The 15,430-nt window shown below is 45.0% G+C and overlaps 1 protein-coding gene across 2 annotated transcripts in view; it reads left to right on the top strand.

Annotated features, from left to right (window-relative positions):
* The first annotated feature begins 1,321 nt into the window (after window positions 1–1,321).
* The window catches only part of SMG5 (SMG5 nonsense mediated mRNA decay factor), a 31,522-nt gene continuing 17,413 nt past the window's right edge, over window positions 1,322–15,430 (top strand). Inside the window, exons 1-7 of one of the 2 annotated variants that reach the window (XM_058309870.1) lie at window positions 1,322–1,568; window positions 5,237–5,335; window positions 5,872–5,995; window positions 6,368–6,524; window positions 9,228–9,317; window positions 10,250–10,339; window positions 11,034–11,112. In XM_058309870.1, the coding sequence (XP_058165853.1) occupies window positions 1,495–1,568; window positions 5,237–5,335; window positions 5,872–5,995; window positions 6,368–6,524; window positions 9,228–9,317; window positions 10,250–10,339; window positions 11,034–11,112 (713 nt within the window). In that variant the 5' untranslated portion in view covers window positions 1,322–1,494. The remainder of the gene's footprint in view (window positions 1,569–5,236; window positions 5,336–5,871; window positions 5,996–6,367; window positions 6,525–9,227; window positions 9,318–10,249; window positions 10,340–11,033; window positions 11,113–15,430) is intronic. The other variant, XM_071207479.1, reaches the window with a different exon arrangement.

The raw sequence follows: 15,430 nt of genomic DNA, 5'->3' as shown, positions 1-15,430 counted from the left end.
TTCTTTCTGGAAGTGGGGCTGCAGCTGGGCAAAGGAGGCAAGTGTGTATTCTAGGCATGTGGGATGTGTAGGAGCTGAGCTCAGGAAAGCATAGTGGGGAGAGTGGGTTTGTACACCTAAGGTGCTTGCAGTAGGTTGGGATACCCAGAAAAAGAGATGGAATTTGTACATTTATTCACTGAATAAATATTTTTTGAGCACCTATTATTAGCAAGGCACTCTTCTAGGCACTGGCACAGAAGAGAACAAGATGACAGGCAAGGTCTCTGCTCCTGAGGAGCTTATGTTCTCTTGGAATGCAGAAAATAAGCCTAGCAACCAAGCAAGACAAAATCAGTAAGGAAAACCTATTTGCCAAGGTTACATTTGAGACCTGATGGGAAATCCGGAGTATGTGCCTTCAAGGCAGAGGAACAGAAACTGAAGGACCAATGGGTGGGAAGGATTTAGATTGTTTCAAGAACAGAAAGGTCAGATGGCTGATGCCAGGAGCATCAAAGTGGAAGGGGAATTTATGTTCCCATTATAATGTGTACACAGGTCCAGGAATACTTTGGTTTTCAGGTTTAGTTTAAGGCTAATAAAGCAATAGGAATCCAAGTTAGATACCAGGTCATTTTTTTCAATTTGAGGATCAGGGGTATGAAACATGAGAGGGACAAGAGAGGATGACTTTTCATTCTGGCATCTTATCCCTACCGTCATTTGAACTCTGAGAGCAAGGACAGTGCCCGGCTTGCTCATCTCTGTGTCCTGACAACCCAGCACAGTGGCTGGAAGCAGTAGGTGTTCAATACGTTTGCTAGGCTGCTGAGGTGGATATGCAAGCTGGAAATCTTTAAGATGGGGGGGCTGAAGGATTGAGGCGCTTGTACAAGCCGTATCTTCTCGGGTCTTGCTCCTATGTAATGCTCGATTCTTTCCAAGGAAATTTTCACATACTTTAAAAAATTATTATTATAGAAAACGGGGAGAATTGGGGCCAATCTAACCAGCAAACTGAAAGAGGTTCCGCTCAAATGGCGGGTTAGGCTTATGGGAAGGATGGAGGGGCAGAAGGATTAACCAAATGATCACAGTAAGACAAAGCAAGGTAATGCTTCTAGGCTGCCTGCCTGCCCCGACCCAGCTCAGCTTCAGCCCTCTCACTGGCTCCACTGTCCAGTCTCTGGCAGCTTTGTCAATAAAGTTTGTCGCAAGGGCCGGGAGAAGACGGAAAGAGGCCAGGCTGCCCAAAGTTAGTTCTGGCAACTTCCCGGGAGGGAAAACGAATTTCGCGAGATTTGGCAGCGGCAGGCCACTGGCCCGCACCTGTGCGGCTGCTATCGCGAGATTTGGCAGGCGGAGGAGGAGCTGTCGCGGGCAGCCGCCTCACAGCGATGGCGGCCGAGCAGGGCCGGCAGCGGTGGCGGCTGCGGCCGGAGACGGCAGCGGTGGCGATAGCGGTGGGTGGCGGGGGCCTGTGACCGGGAGCCGTCCCCGGACCCGGGCACCATGAGCCAAGGCCCCCCCACAGGGGAGAGCAGCGAGCCGGAAGCAAAGGTCCTCCACACCAAGCGGCTTTACCGGTGAGGGGGCCGGGGCGTGAGCGCCGCCGCCTAGGGAAGTGGGGGTCAGCGGGGGGCGGGGCCTCCCTGGCGGGCGGGGCCCGGGTGCCGGGCTAGGTACAGTGCGGGCGAGGGAGGGGGGTGCAATTTTGGAGGGAGCAGGGGAGGTGCGGGGCCCCGTAACCCGGAATGGAGCCGAAAGGAATTGGGTGGGTGGGAGGTTTGGAAGAAAGCACGTGGAGGAATATACCCTCCGCAGTAAGCTTGGGGAGGGCGCGGAGCTTTGCGGAGTTGGGGTAAGAGTGTGGGCATTGGGGGCTGGTGAGGTTGGGGAGGTGAGAGTGGGGTCACAGGTGGAGAAAAATCCGGAAGGGAACGGTGCTTAGAACCCTATTGGGATTCTTGCAAGTAGGATTAACTGCGAAGAGGCGTGGACTTAAGAGAGCCAAGTTTAGGGCTTTGCTTTGCCAGTCTCTCATTGTGTGACCTTGGGCCTCAGTTTCCTCATTCTTAAAGGGAGAGGTTTGGATTGGATAAGCTCTGAAGTCTTTCATGGGTCTAATTTTGGGGAGTCTGAATGAGTAGAGAGAGGCTGGAAGGCCACATGTTGGACTGCAAGGGCTATGAAGGACTTTGAGTCCAGGGTGTTCTTGGGATGTGGGAACCCACTTCAGGGCACCTAGGGATTGGAGTCCTGCCTTTCCTCCAGCCTCATGACTACAGTCTCTTGCCAAGCAACCTCCATTCCTGGTTTCTGATTTCCACGGTGCCACCCGCACTCCTTAAGTCACCAAGTCACATCTTCAGCGCTTAAGCCCTCTGTTGGGAACAGGCCAGTATAAGCTCCTGCCACCCTGAGTCAAGGATTTTTGGGGTGGGGCAGCTGGAATGTGGGCCCCAGAACTGGATCATAATAGAATGAAGCACTGAGACTAGGTTTAGTTTTCTGTTTTCTGGTAGGGAATAGGGCTTGGGTTTTCATTTAGGTCAGGTTGTGTAGAACAGGGATGTTTACAAGAGAAGACTACCTTCAAAGTCTTGGGCTCCATCTCAGCATGTTCTCTTTTCCTCCGTGAATAGGCATCCTGCCTGCTCTAGCTTTGTAAACCAGAAGGCAGAAGGGAGCCTAGGCTGCTCCAAAAATAGCAAAGTGATCCAGTCCAGCAGCCCCTGGGCTTCCACTGTGGGCTGCCCCAAGCGGTCCCCAGGCGGGAGTGGCACGTGTACCTCGTTATGCTGCCGAGTGTCAGTGTTGCCTGTCAGACAGAGCATGGGCAGCGTCTGCAAGATTCCTTAATTGTCTCAAGCTTTGGGGAATGGTTCTGGTCATCTTTGTAATCATTCTCAAATTTAGTTCTTTCTCAAGCCACTGCCTTCATAGTAGTGACTGAATTAAACTGGTGTGTTTGCAAGTGTGGTTTACATGTGTGCACGTGGGTACTCTTTCTGTAATTGGGAGTTGTTTGGGTTTGAGCAGGATGGAAATTTGAGGCAGCTTGTCTCTTATTATTCATTATAGCAAGGGTGATTAGTGGAAGGAAACTGGGAGAAAGTTTTCTCTGCCCAAGATAAACGTGTTGTTAGACTATGCACCTGTCACTCTGAGCTTCAGTAAGTTTGGGGAACTCCCATGACTTAAGCTGTTTACATAAATGAAATCCTGAAATGTTTTAAGCCCCTCGGAAGAAAAGGCAGTAGAAGAAGGGATGCAGGACAGGACAAAAAGCACCAGTTAATAAATTAGGCCAGTTGATATTTTCTTTCTTAACACTACTTAGCCTGGGATTACAATAGTGAATGAGACACAAGATTAGTTTCTGTATTAAAGGAGATTACTGTTTAGTGGAGAAGTTTTGGGTCTGATGGAAAGTGAAGAGAAAAGTGCTAAGCTCTCTCAGGTTTAAGAACTTGCAGTGGGAACTTCCAAGAGTAGTGGTTGTTAACCTTTATTAGATTGAGAATCTAAGCTCTGGAGCCTCTCCCATAAATACACACATGCACACACCTGACATCCTCACTGAGGTTCAGAAGCCCTGCCCTGAAGACTGAGTGGGCATAAAATAAATCACTGATCGCTGCCTGTTGCTGCCCCTGTCATCGATTGCCAGCTGACTTAAAAGGTTGGTTCGCATCTCTAGGCAGCCCAGAAGGTTTTTGGAGAAATGCTGTACTCTCAGATTGCTTGTGAGAAGGCCTCGCTTACCATCCCACTTACTCAGCTGGGTACTGGCAGTCACTTTGCTCTGTACAGGGCAGTTTTTAGTGGTGTACCACCTGAGTTACCACAGGGTGCCAGCCTGCTGTGGTCCACTTTCCCCAGTCAAGGAGCACATCTTGGTTTGTTTTGGAAATGATCATACCCGATTTTTTGGTTGCTTTTGTGTCCACAGCTGGGCCTGATTTAACCATGTTCATAGCTGCTGCCTGTTGTCTCCTGGGTTTTACCCTTCCGGTGATGATACTCTTGGGACTTCTTGGCCATTCATTATAGAGTTAGTTTCTTGGACTTTTCTTTGCTATGATGATAGACTTACTTCTTAGTGTCTGGAGTCTGTCCCACAGCCTTATAACAAGAAGGATGGGGACCTCACATATATTGATCACTATGTGCCAGTGATTTTTATTTATTAGCTAATTTAATCCTTACAAGATAGGTGAGGCTATTATTCCCATTGTCTAGGTAGGAGAATGAGGGCCTAAGGAATTTAGATATTTTGCCCAGGACTATATACAAAGCTGGTAAGAAGTAGAACCAGGATTTAAGCCCAGGTGGTCTGGTTCCAGAGCCTACTTTCTTACCCACTGTTGAGCAAGCAGTTCCTTGAGCATAATCCAGAAGGCTGGGTAGTGTGGTGAAATGGATGGTCTACTTTACAACTGAGCAGCTCAGGAACACTTTTGCTGTCTCATATTAGTATTTATACTAAAAATGCCTTTATGCCAGATAATATGCCCTTGCATAAGAGCCATTCGTTCCAGTTATTTATTACTTTATTATTTATTTTATTCTTTTTTTAATAAATAGATCACACAAAACCAGTTATTTATTGAATGCCCACCATGTACCAATGCTGTATTTAAATTATTTCATTTAATCACAGCAGTCCTCTGAGGTAGCCCTACCGTCTCCATTTTTATTGATGTAGTAACTAAAGCTTAAAGAGGTGAGGTAATTTACACAAAATCACAGAGTTAGTAAGTCATAGCCAGGGTTGAAACCTTAGATTTTTTCCTGGGTGTCACAGCCTGTGTTCTTTCCACTGGGAGAGTCTGTTTTCCCGTATCACAGCATTTCTCTGCCTTGACACTATGGACATTGCAGGCCAAGTAATTCTTTGTTGTGAGGAGCTGTCCTGTGCTTTTTAGGATGTAAGCAGCAATCTTGGCCTCTCTACCCACTACCACTAGATGCCAGTAAACACACCTTACCCCCTTCCCCCAACTATGACAACCAAAAATGTCTCCATCATTGCCAGCTCTCCCCTGGTGGGGGATAGGGGTGGGAAGCAGTCAGGGGAGCCACCCCTGGTAGGGGAGACTTTATCTTGTTTTGCACAGAACTGAGCCTGTATTCTTCTCCTAGTTTCCTCATCCCTGATTCTTTAGCTTTTCTTCAACGATCAGCATCTCAGCATCCTAGGTGTACCATGTACGTCGCTCAGGGGCTGTTGGCCTGTATTTCCCTGCAGGGCTGTGGTGGAGGCTGTGCATCGACTTGACCTCATCCTTTGCAACAAAACCGCTTACCAAGAAGTGTTCAAACCAGAGAACATTAGCCTGAGGAACAAGTAAGCTGGAGAATAAACCATAGATCCTTAACTGTTTCCCTGCCACTTTCCATCTGAAACCCTGCCAGATAGAGGCATATGTTCTCCCTTGCCACTTGACCTCCTGGTACCAAAATGTGCTATAAAGATGCTGACCTTTGTGAGAGAGGAGATGGGAATCCTTTGCTCCATCCTTAACCTCCAGATCTAATAGACTGGTACCACAAGAATGGCGTTTGAGTTGGGGTAGTTGGCCATATTGAATAATGAAAGGATAAAAAAAATAGAGTAGATAAAAAGGCAGAGATAAAAGGAAAGAAGGGTGCAGGAGAAGAAAATGAGGATTATTAAAATTCTTACTGCTTCCTGCCTCTTATTTTGGAACTCTTATTGCCTTTTTGGACTGCCATTGCCCTGAGTTGTATTGACCCTGATGTCTCTTAGGAGTCCCACAGATTTGCTGGTGGGTGTATTGGCAGGTGCCTCCTTGCCCCCAGCTCTTGTGTCTCCCACCAAGGGATGAGCAGTCTCTCTTATGCCCCTCCACACTCTTCCAGGCTGCGTGAACTCTGCGTCAAGCTTATGTTCCTGCACCCAGTAGACTATGGGAGGAAGGCTGAGGAGCTGCTGTGGAGAAAGGTATACTATGAAGTTATCCAGCTTATCAAGACTAACAAAAAGGTAAGTGGAGGTCCTAGAGCTTGGGAAGGAGCTTTTAGTAAAAGAGGGGAAACTAAGGAAGATACAGCTAGGACAGTGATCCAGAGCCCAACCCAAAATAGGGCAGCCGAGGAAGAGATGGCAAAAGGAGAGAGGGGTCAAGCATAGTTAGCACGGGAGAAAGAAAGCCTGGTCCCAGATAGGGAGAGCAGACTGTTAGATCTTAGGGTGTGAGGGTAACTAGTGAGTGAGAAGAGATGTGGCTAAAGTTCTTGAGGTAAGAAGTTAACTTTATTTCCTTGGTGAGATGGACGGCCAAGGGTGGGGAAAGTGTGAGGAACAGTACTCCGAGTCTGTTGCTTAGCCCACCCTCTTCTCTTTCCTAATCTCCAGCATATCCACAGCCGGAGCACCTTGGAATGTGCCTACAGGACACACTTGGTCGCTGGTATAGGCTTCTACCAGCATCTCCTTCTCTATATTCAATCCCACTACCAGCTCGAACTGCAGTGCTGCATCGACTGGACCCATGTCACCGACCCCCTCATAGGTCAGTGCCATGTGAAAAGCGGCTTGAGGATCACATTACCTCAGGGATCAGGTCGCTTGTGACTCACCAAGCAGACCTACAAATGATCTGTGAAGTCCTCATTTATCCAGATAAGCTTATGCTGTTAGAGTAAAGATCTAAGGAAAGAGGTCTCTGTTGGTCTGGGCTTGTAGACTGATCCAGAGGCAAGGGAAGGGACAGAAAGATTTAAAGTACGTCCAGCACTGGAAGGTGGTGTTAACAGTGCCTCTTTTCTTTCTCAGCTAGTTGAATTTGGCCAGCACTCTTGACTTTAGGGATTGGTTCCCAATGTTTGATGAAAGTATTGAAATTTTTAGAAATGTTGAGAAAATTATGGACATTTGCTCGGAATATAGTGCAAATCCCTTTTGGTCAGCTGAGGTACTGGCAGCTATAGTTACCTCCTTTTCTGGTTGGAAGTTTTCTCTTCAGTTCAGCCATCCTTTTAAGCTCCTCACCACTTTTCCCGGCCCTGCTTGCTCTCAGCACTCCTTCCCCTGCCCATGTCCCCGCCCTCACCAGAACATGGACATTCTGGGTCAGGGGTGGAGTTCGCATTCTTCCCACCACCATGGCAGCATTCTTTGTTCAGAAGTACAGCATCTCCTTGGGGCATCCCCAGTCATGGCCCTGATGCAGTGTACAAAAGCAAGTGGTCTACATCTGTGATCACTGCACCCGCATGAGGTCTGTGGATAGAAGTACAGTGTCCGTTAACTTGAATGGGGAAAATGATATCATTATTTCAGTAACTTATAATTGGAATATTATATGTAAAAATTAGAAATGTAAGCAACAACTGTAGTCGTATTAGCAGACCTGTTATTTTGTCAACAGTAGAAATCACTGTTTTCATATTGCAATATGGTTATTAGAGATATCTTCAAATATATTTTGCACTCATCACAACTTTGAAATTACAGCAGTTATTAGATCTTCCATTATATCTTATTTAATGCATCGATAAAGAAGCACATCTGCTAGTATATCTGACATTTTAAAAATAGTTTGGGGGAGAGGATGTGGCTCAAGCAGTTAAGTGTTTGCTTCCCCACATGGGAGGTCCAGGTTTGGTTCCTGGTGCCTCCTAAAAACAAAAAAAGAAATACAAGGAAACAAACTAGAACACCAACTCAGAGCTGCTGATGTAGCTCAGTGGTTGAGCGCCAGCTTCCCACATAGGAGGTCTGGGTTTAATCCCTGGCCCCGGTACCTGAAAAAAAGAAAAAAATTTTTTTCTTTGTAACTCTTTCTCAGATATAATTGTCTTCCTTTGTAGTCCTATGTATTTTATTCATTTAAGAACATTCCTTACGTTTTGGAAGTGGATGGTGATGATGGTAGCACAATGTTGTGAATATAATTAACAACTCCAAAGTAAATATGTGAATGTGGTTAATGTGAATGTGGTTGAATGGAGAAATTTTAGGTCGTATATGTTACTAGAATAAAAACTAAAAGAATAAAACATAGGACTGTATAACACAGGTGAAGCCTTTTGTAAGTTATAAACTATAGGTAATAGTACAAGTATAAAAATGTTCTTTCATAAATTAAAACAAATGTACCCAACTAATGCAAGGTGTTAATAGGGTGGCATATGGGGGAAAATACACCTAATATAAATTATGAGGGGAAAAAAAGAACAAAACATTTGGAGATGGTGTCTTTGAACTTCACCAGTTGGCTACAGGTGTCCACAGTGCAAAAAAGGTTAAGAACATTTAATTTCAAAGAGTTAGTTCCTCTTTGAATCCCTTTTTGGCCTCCCTCCCCCGTTGTTAGTCTTCCTCTTCATTGATGTTTTCTCCATTCTGCCAACTAAGAGGTGTCTCTATAAAAAGCATGAGGGAGGGCTTTTCAGAGTGGGAGAGAGACTAAAAGGTAAGAGGATTAAGAGGAGCCAGACTGCCTTTTGAATCCTAGCTCTGCCACTTAACAGCTGTCTCCTTGATTTCCTGAACCGTAAAAGGAGAGTACCTCCCTCATGGAGTCACTGGGAGGATTAAGTAAGTTAATATTGTAAAACACTTGGAAAAACTGTCTTCCAAAGAGTTCAGGCCTCTAAGCTGAGAGACAAGGCTGCTTGGGTGAAGAGAGAAATGAGAGGCTGGACATATTTGGGTTTACCACCATCACTCTCCAGACGTGGCAAGCTTATCTTGTCTTCTTCATGGGCAGGCAGACCTTCTGATAGGCCTCCTTCTCCTCCATGGACCTCTTCCTCTAGGCAGAAGCCACGAGCATTTGCCTTGACCTCATTCAGATTCCATTCTTCTGGGCAAGTTAGTTTCTCTTCTTTACCTAAATCTTTAACCTTTATGTAGATAGCTTCTACCCAAGGCATTTACCACCTTTGTGACCCTTGAGTATCACCCCTTCCTCCTTTCTGGAAACTTTCCCATGGTGACCTTTGACATGACCTTCCCCAGGGAATTGTCCTAGGTTGAGGACCCTAGCTCTCCTCTTCCAGTTCTGTCCTGTGAGTGAATCCTACCTGTGAGTCTCTGTTTCTACTCATGTCCACCTGTGATCCTCCGTGTCCTTACCTATGTCATTTTTGTAAGACAGTGTTCCCCTGGGCCTGGATTCTCGGTCTCCTGCCTCTACCTTGGAAAGGTGTTTTTGCCATAGGTAGGAGGCAGGGGAATGGGCTCATACCTCTCTCTCTTTCTCTCTCAGGATGCAAGAAGCCAGTGTCTGCTTCAGGAAAGGAGATGGATTGGGCACAGATGGCTTGCCACCGATGTCTAGTGTACCTGGGGGATTTGTGTAAGAATCTGCACCTTTCATTTTCTTTTTTTTTTGGGAAACAGATTAAGCCCAAGCTGCTTCAGTTGTTAGTACTCCCTTTACTTGATTGGAGAGCTGGAGGAGTAGTTTAGCCTCTTGGTAACTTTTTCCCTCTAGTCTGCTTCTCATTGCCTTTCTGAGAATACAAGATCAGTGAATCAGAGAGAATCAGTGAATATGGGAAAAAGGGAAATGTCTTTGAGCTTTGGGAAATCAAGGTGATGACTCTGTTTCAGTCGTGGCTTAGGAAGGTTTTAATTTGATATCTTTCTCCATCTGTGGAGTTTTCAGCAGGAAAAGAATTGGTGTTGACCTCTGGAAAGACTTTATCTGCCTGACAGATGTTTCTAAGAATGGAGAAGAGTACTCTCTTGCTTTATGGCCCTGGGTCTCTAGTTCTGATAGACAAAGGTTCCTCATTAGGCTGCTGGTACGTGGCTGCTAGGTACCTTTTATTGACCTGAGGCCTCACCCCTGCCCTCAGCCCACTTCTGGACCCCTTGGAGGCAGCCATTGCACAGAGAATCAGCTGTTTCACACTAGACCGACCAGAGTCTTTCCTCTAGAATCGAGCAGTTGCAGTTCAGAGCCAAATATCATAGGTCTTTCCAAGTAATTGTAGCTGCAGCTCCCTTCCATTTGGAAGAGATAATCAAGAAGAGTCTATTCACCTTACAGACACTAAATATTCTTTACATTTTAAACCTACCAGCAAGGAAGAGAGAGTTGAACAATTTGCCCATAGTCATGCAGATTTAAGTGTGCCAGAGGCCCAAGCAACCTGCCTCCTAGCTCAGGTATTTTCCTCCCGGGCTCTTATTACAGCTCCTCAGAATGGACTCCCAGATGAGGGGAGGTTTTTCTGAAACATGGAATCATCGCTTTTCCCTTCCCTCCATTCTCTCCTGCAGCACGATATCAGAATGAATTAGCTGGCGTAGACACCGAGCTGCTAGCTGAGAGATTTTACTATCAAGCCCTGTCAGTAGCTCCCCAGATTGGTAAGTGAATCCCCACTTGAGCCTCCCAACCCTGTAGCATTTTCCAAAAGGAAGGCTGTATTGTTGAGATGACAGATAAGTTGTACTCACTTCCCTTTAGTGCTTCCCACTCTTGGCTCTCTCATACTTCACCTTGGTTATGATTCTTCCCCTTGCAACACGTACTCAAAAGATGGTAGAGGGGGAAGAGAACTGGGAAAGTCTTGAACTAAAGAGGGAGGAGAAGAGAAGGAAAAGAAGATGGCTTCCCTATCCCTGAGATTTCTGTAGAAAGAGATCATACTTCCACTACCCCTACAGAAGGCACTGTGTGAAAAGGGTAAGGCTCCATTCCAGTGAGAGGTGGAAATAAGCACGTAGGAAGGAGAGCTCAGAGGTGGGAAACTGAGCTGGGAAGAGAGGAATGGGCTCTGTGGAGCTCTGTCACTTTGGAGGGGCTCTAGACCCCTCCAAAGGAAGGTCACTCCGTTAATGCCAGTAACCTTTGGCAGGCAGAGTGGGACTAGACAGATAGGAAATAAGAAGAGATCAGTAATCCCTTGGAGGAACAAGGTCAAGGGCCTTGTCACTGGAGGCCCTGGTGTCACGCAGATCCAGCTCTTCTCCCCACGAGCTCTCTGTTGCTTGGCATTGGTTGGGCCTGGCAGCTTTGGGTATTGTGGCCTCAGACTACACGACTTCTCTTTCTTACCAGGAATGCCCTTCAACCAGCTGGGTACCCTCGCAGGCAGCAAGTACTATAATGTGGAAGCCATGTATTGCTACCTGCGCTGGTGAGTATCTGCCAGCTCTTTCCCCAGCTCTCTTCATGTCCATGTCATTCCTGCTTTCTTTTCTTTTCTTCCTTTTCTCCCTTCTCTTGCTCCTGGATAAAATAGATAGAGGATCACCAAGACTGAGGGGTCTCTCCCCTCTGGGGAACCCTGACCCAGCCCTTCTGCTTTTTATACACTTACTTAGCTTAGTAGGCACTTGGGCAGCTAAAATAGTTAGCTTTTGCAAAATATGGGAATGCTGTCTTCCTGAAGAAGGAAATAAATTAGATAAAATGTCACCAAATTGGTCTCAGTCAAGAGCTTCAGAATTCCAGAACTCCAGCTTTTTGGTGAAATGACACAGCATGTGGGGGGAGGGTCAGCTTTGCAGTAAGGGTGGGGGACATTGTTTCATTGTTTCCCAGGGTCTGACCTTCTGATTTTAGAGTAAAAAACAATTTTGTCAGGGCACCCAGAGTTGATTTGGCTTAGAGTACTGAGTCACAATAGCCAAATGCACATAAAGCTGATCGGTCAACCAGAATGCTGTTGACTGAGTTATAGTGAGAAATAAACTTCTAGGGAAGCTGTGAAACTGACTGTTGTCACCTAATCGGAGCTAGAGTCTACTTGAGAAGTCAAATCATTCTCAGAAGAAGTTATTAGGCTTCAAAGCAAAGGGAAGAGAGTGGTCTTTAATAGTGTAAATACTAAATACTAAAGTGCTTTAATTATTCTGTATAAATCCATATGCCTTGATCCTTGGTTCCTTGGTCAGGGAAACCTATTCCCTGTATCAACCAAATATTTGCTCTTGGGGTGCTGCTTCTTTCCCAGATCAGTACAGGCTGGTCTCTACTACATTCATTCATTCATTTTTGTTTATGCACACAATTTTCCCTATTATTAACATTTCATGTTGTTATGGTACATTTGTTACAATCGATATATCAATATTATAATAGGTAAAGCTTATTGTTTACCTTAGGGTTCACTTTTTTTTAAATCTTGGCAACATCTATACAACATAAAAATTTCCCTTTTTAACCACTTTCAAGTATATAATTCATTGGTGGTAATTACATTCACGGTGTTGTGCTACCATCACCACCATCCATTACCAAAATTTTTTCATCACCCCAAATAGAAACTCTGTACTGTTAAGCATTAACTCCCTCTTCTCCACCCCACTCCTGCCCCTGGAAACTTGTAAGCTAATTTCTGACTCTGAATTTGCATATTCTAATTATTTCATATCAATAGGATTGTGCAATATTTGTCCTTTTGTTTCTGACTTATTTCATTCAACATGAGGTCTTCAGAGTTCAGCCATGTTGTGCCTACAGTGTATCAGAACTTCGTTCCTTTTTGCAGCTGAGTAATACTCCATTGCTGTACATACCACATTTGTTTATCCGTTCATGAGTCAGTGGACACTGGGTTGCTTCCACCTTTTGGCTTTTGTGAATAATATGCTTTGAGCATTGGTGTGCAAGTATCTATTTGAAAGTCCTTGCCTTCAATTCTTTTGTGTATATACTCAATACCCTAAGCCTACAGGTGGGATTGTTGGTCATATGGTAATTCTATATTTAACTTCCTGAGGAACCTCCAAATTGTTTTTCACAGTGGGTGCAAGATTTACATCCCCATCAACAATGTATAGGGGTTCCTATTTCTGCACATCCTCACCAGTACCTATTTTTCCTTTTTTTTTTTCTGAGGTACTTGGGCTGGGAATTAAACCTGGGACCTTGCATGTGGGAAGCTGGCCCTCAACCACTGAGCACATCGGCTCCCCTAAGTTGTTTTCTTCATTTGTTTGGTTTTTTTTTTAGGAGGCACTGGGAACCAGACCTGGGACTTTCCGTGTGGAAAGCAGGCACCCTGTTGCTTGAACCACACCTGCTCCCCAGTTTGCTTATTTTTTAATTAAAAAAAAAATTTGTGAAGATTTTTTATGCCTCTCACCCCCATTGTTGGCACTTGCTGTTTACTCTGAGGGTCTATTTTGTGCTCATCTTCTTTTTAGGAGGCACTGGGAACTGAACCTGGATCCTCCCATTTGGGAGGGAGGCGCCCAATGGCTTGAGCCACCTCCGCTCCTGCTTGTTCTGTCTTATTGTGTTTCCTTGTGGTGTCTCTTCATTGTGTCACCTCATTGTATCATCTTGTTGTGTCAGCTCACCGTGTCAGCTGTCTTGCTCATCTTCTTCAGGAGGTATCAGATACCAAACCCAGAATCTCCTGTGTGGCAGGCAGGTGCCCAACTGCTTGAGCCACATATGCGTCTCCCATTTTTTTTAGCTGTTCTAGTGAGTGTGAAGTGGCTTCTCATTTTTGTTTTAATAGTAAATTTTTTTTTTACTACTAATGGTTGAGAATAATTTCCATAGGACGTATTTGCTTGCACTAAGAGTATAATAAATCAAGTGTTATAAATATAATTAAAAATACTGTCTGGGGAGTAGATATGGCCCAAGCAGTTGAGCATCTTCCTCTCACATGGGAGGTCCTACATTTGGTTCCCAGTGCTTCCTAAAGAAAACAAACACGAGCAGACAACAAGCAAAAAAATAAGTAAATAAAATGGTCAGGCAACAAACAAATAGACAAGGGAGCTAACTCAGGGGAAAAAAATACTGTCTGTCCCCAGAGATGGATAAGCTGGCAAGGGGAGTCCAGGCTTGGGCAGAGAGGCTGCCTGAGTGGGCTGAGTGGCCACATGGGGGTGGCCAGAGTGACAGAACCAAGATGCAAGGAAAGCTTCTGTGCTTTGGGCAAACACAGTTTGAGCAGAATGAGAAGATCTTCCCTGTAGAAGGTCAGGCTGGTGGTGCGTGTCAGTGGCTGCTCAGGGAACGAGGTGCCCTGCTGGGGAAGGAGGCAGGTTACCCAAGGGACTGATCTAGTAAGTAAATTATATTGTCAATAATTGGAGCCAGGTTTGCATCCAGAGAAGGCAATTGTCAATATGGAAAGGGGGAAAACTAGAATGAATGCAGACCTGTTGGATGAGAATTGTTATATTGCTGTGAATAGTGGTTTTCAATACGTGTAGAGGTATAGTGAAATTAATATTGGTGGGAATACCTGTTGTGTGCATATATACACATGTACATTTATTCCCTAGCCCCGCTCACCAGGAGGACTTGAGAACAGTGATACTCCAGTAGTAACGAGCACACCAAGGGCCCAGATCTTGGCTTTTCAATATCATTCTCCACTAAAAAGAACCAGGACTTTTTAAAGTCCAGCACAGTTGGTTACTGTTCCCTAGCATCAGGCGTCTTGTTGAGCCAGGACTTGGGACTCGCTGTGGTTTTGATTTGCATTTCTCTAATGGCTAATGATATTGTGTATCTTTTTTATGTGCTTATTGGCCATTAGTGTATCTTCTTTGAAGAAATGTCCATTCAAGTTCTTTGCCCATTTTTCTTTATCCTCCCTTCTCTCAGATGGTTCTCTGGTCTGTCTGCTTATTGTTTGCTTGCCTTCTGCAGGAGAGGTCCTGGAGACCTCCTGGGGAGTACCTCCGAAGCCGGGACCTCCCACGTGGGAGGCTAGTGCCCAACTGGTTGAGCCACATTCGCTTCCCTCTTTGCCCATTTTTTAAATTGGGTTGATTGTAGGAGTTCTTTATTTAACCCTCGTCAGATAATGTGGTTTCCAACTGTTTTCTCCCTTTCTGTAGGATGTCTTTTGTATATTCATTCTTAAATGTGATTACCAGGTTCACCCTAATACTGGGAAGGTTGTCTCTTCTGGGCCTCTCTCCCTCTCCACATAGTCTCAGGTCCTCTTCATTTGGTCCATTTGGTCTCCCTGTCAGGGTCTTCTTATGTAATGGCCCAAGACTCCAGCAGGGAGTGACCCAAGAGATTGGGAAGGAGAATCTGCCAGCTTCCAAAGGCCAGAACCTGGCAATCACTAACCATGTAATATTCGTTAAAGAAGTTGTAGATCCCTACCCGACTCCTGCCAAAATTTAAGGAGAGGGGATGTAGACCGCACTACTCAACGGAAAGAGTATCAAACAGTTCGTGATTGTTGAATTCACTACAGACATTTATTTTTTCATAATTCACTTTATGATAATTTTTTTCTTTATTAGAGAAGTTGTGGGTTTATATAAAATCATGTATAAAATAGAGGATACCCATCTACCACCCTGTTATTAACACCTTGTGTTGGTGTGGTATGTTTGTTAAAATTGACAATAGCACATTTTTATAATTATGCTATTAACTATAATCCATATAATCCATGGTTTAACTTAGGATTCACTGTTTTTTAGTGTAGTTCCATAGATTGCTCTTTTTTTTTCCCTTTCTTT

The sequence above is a fragment of the Dasypus novemcinctus genome, chromosome 13, assembly GCF_030445035.2.
Source record: "Dasypus novemcinctus isolate mDasNov1 chromosome 13, mDasNov1.1.hap2, whole genome shotgun sequence".
Classification (NCBI taxonomy): Eukaryota; Metazoa; Chordata; class Mammalia; order Cingulata; family Dasypodidae; genus Dasypus; species Dasypus novemcinctus.
The sequence above is the reverse complement of the archived record's forward strand: the minus strand, read 5'-3'. Positions and strand labels throughout refer to the sequence as shown.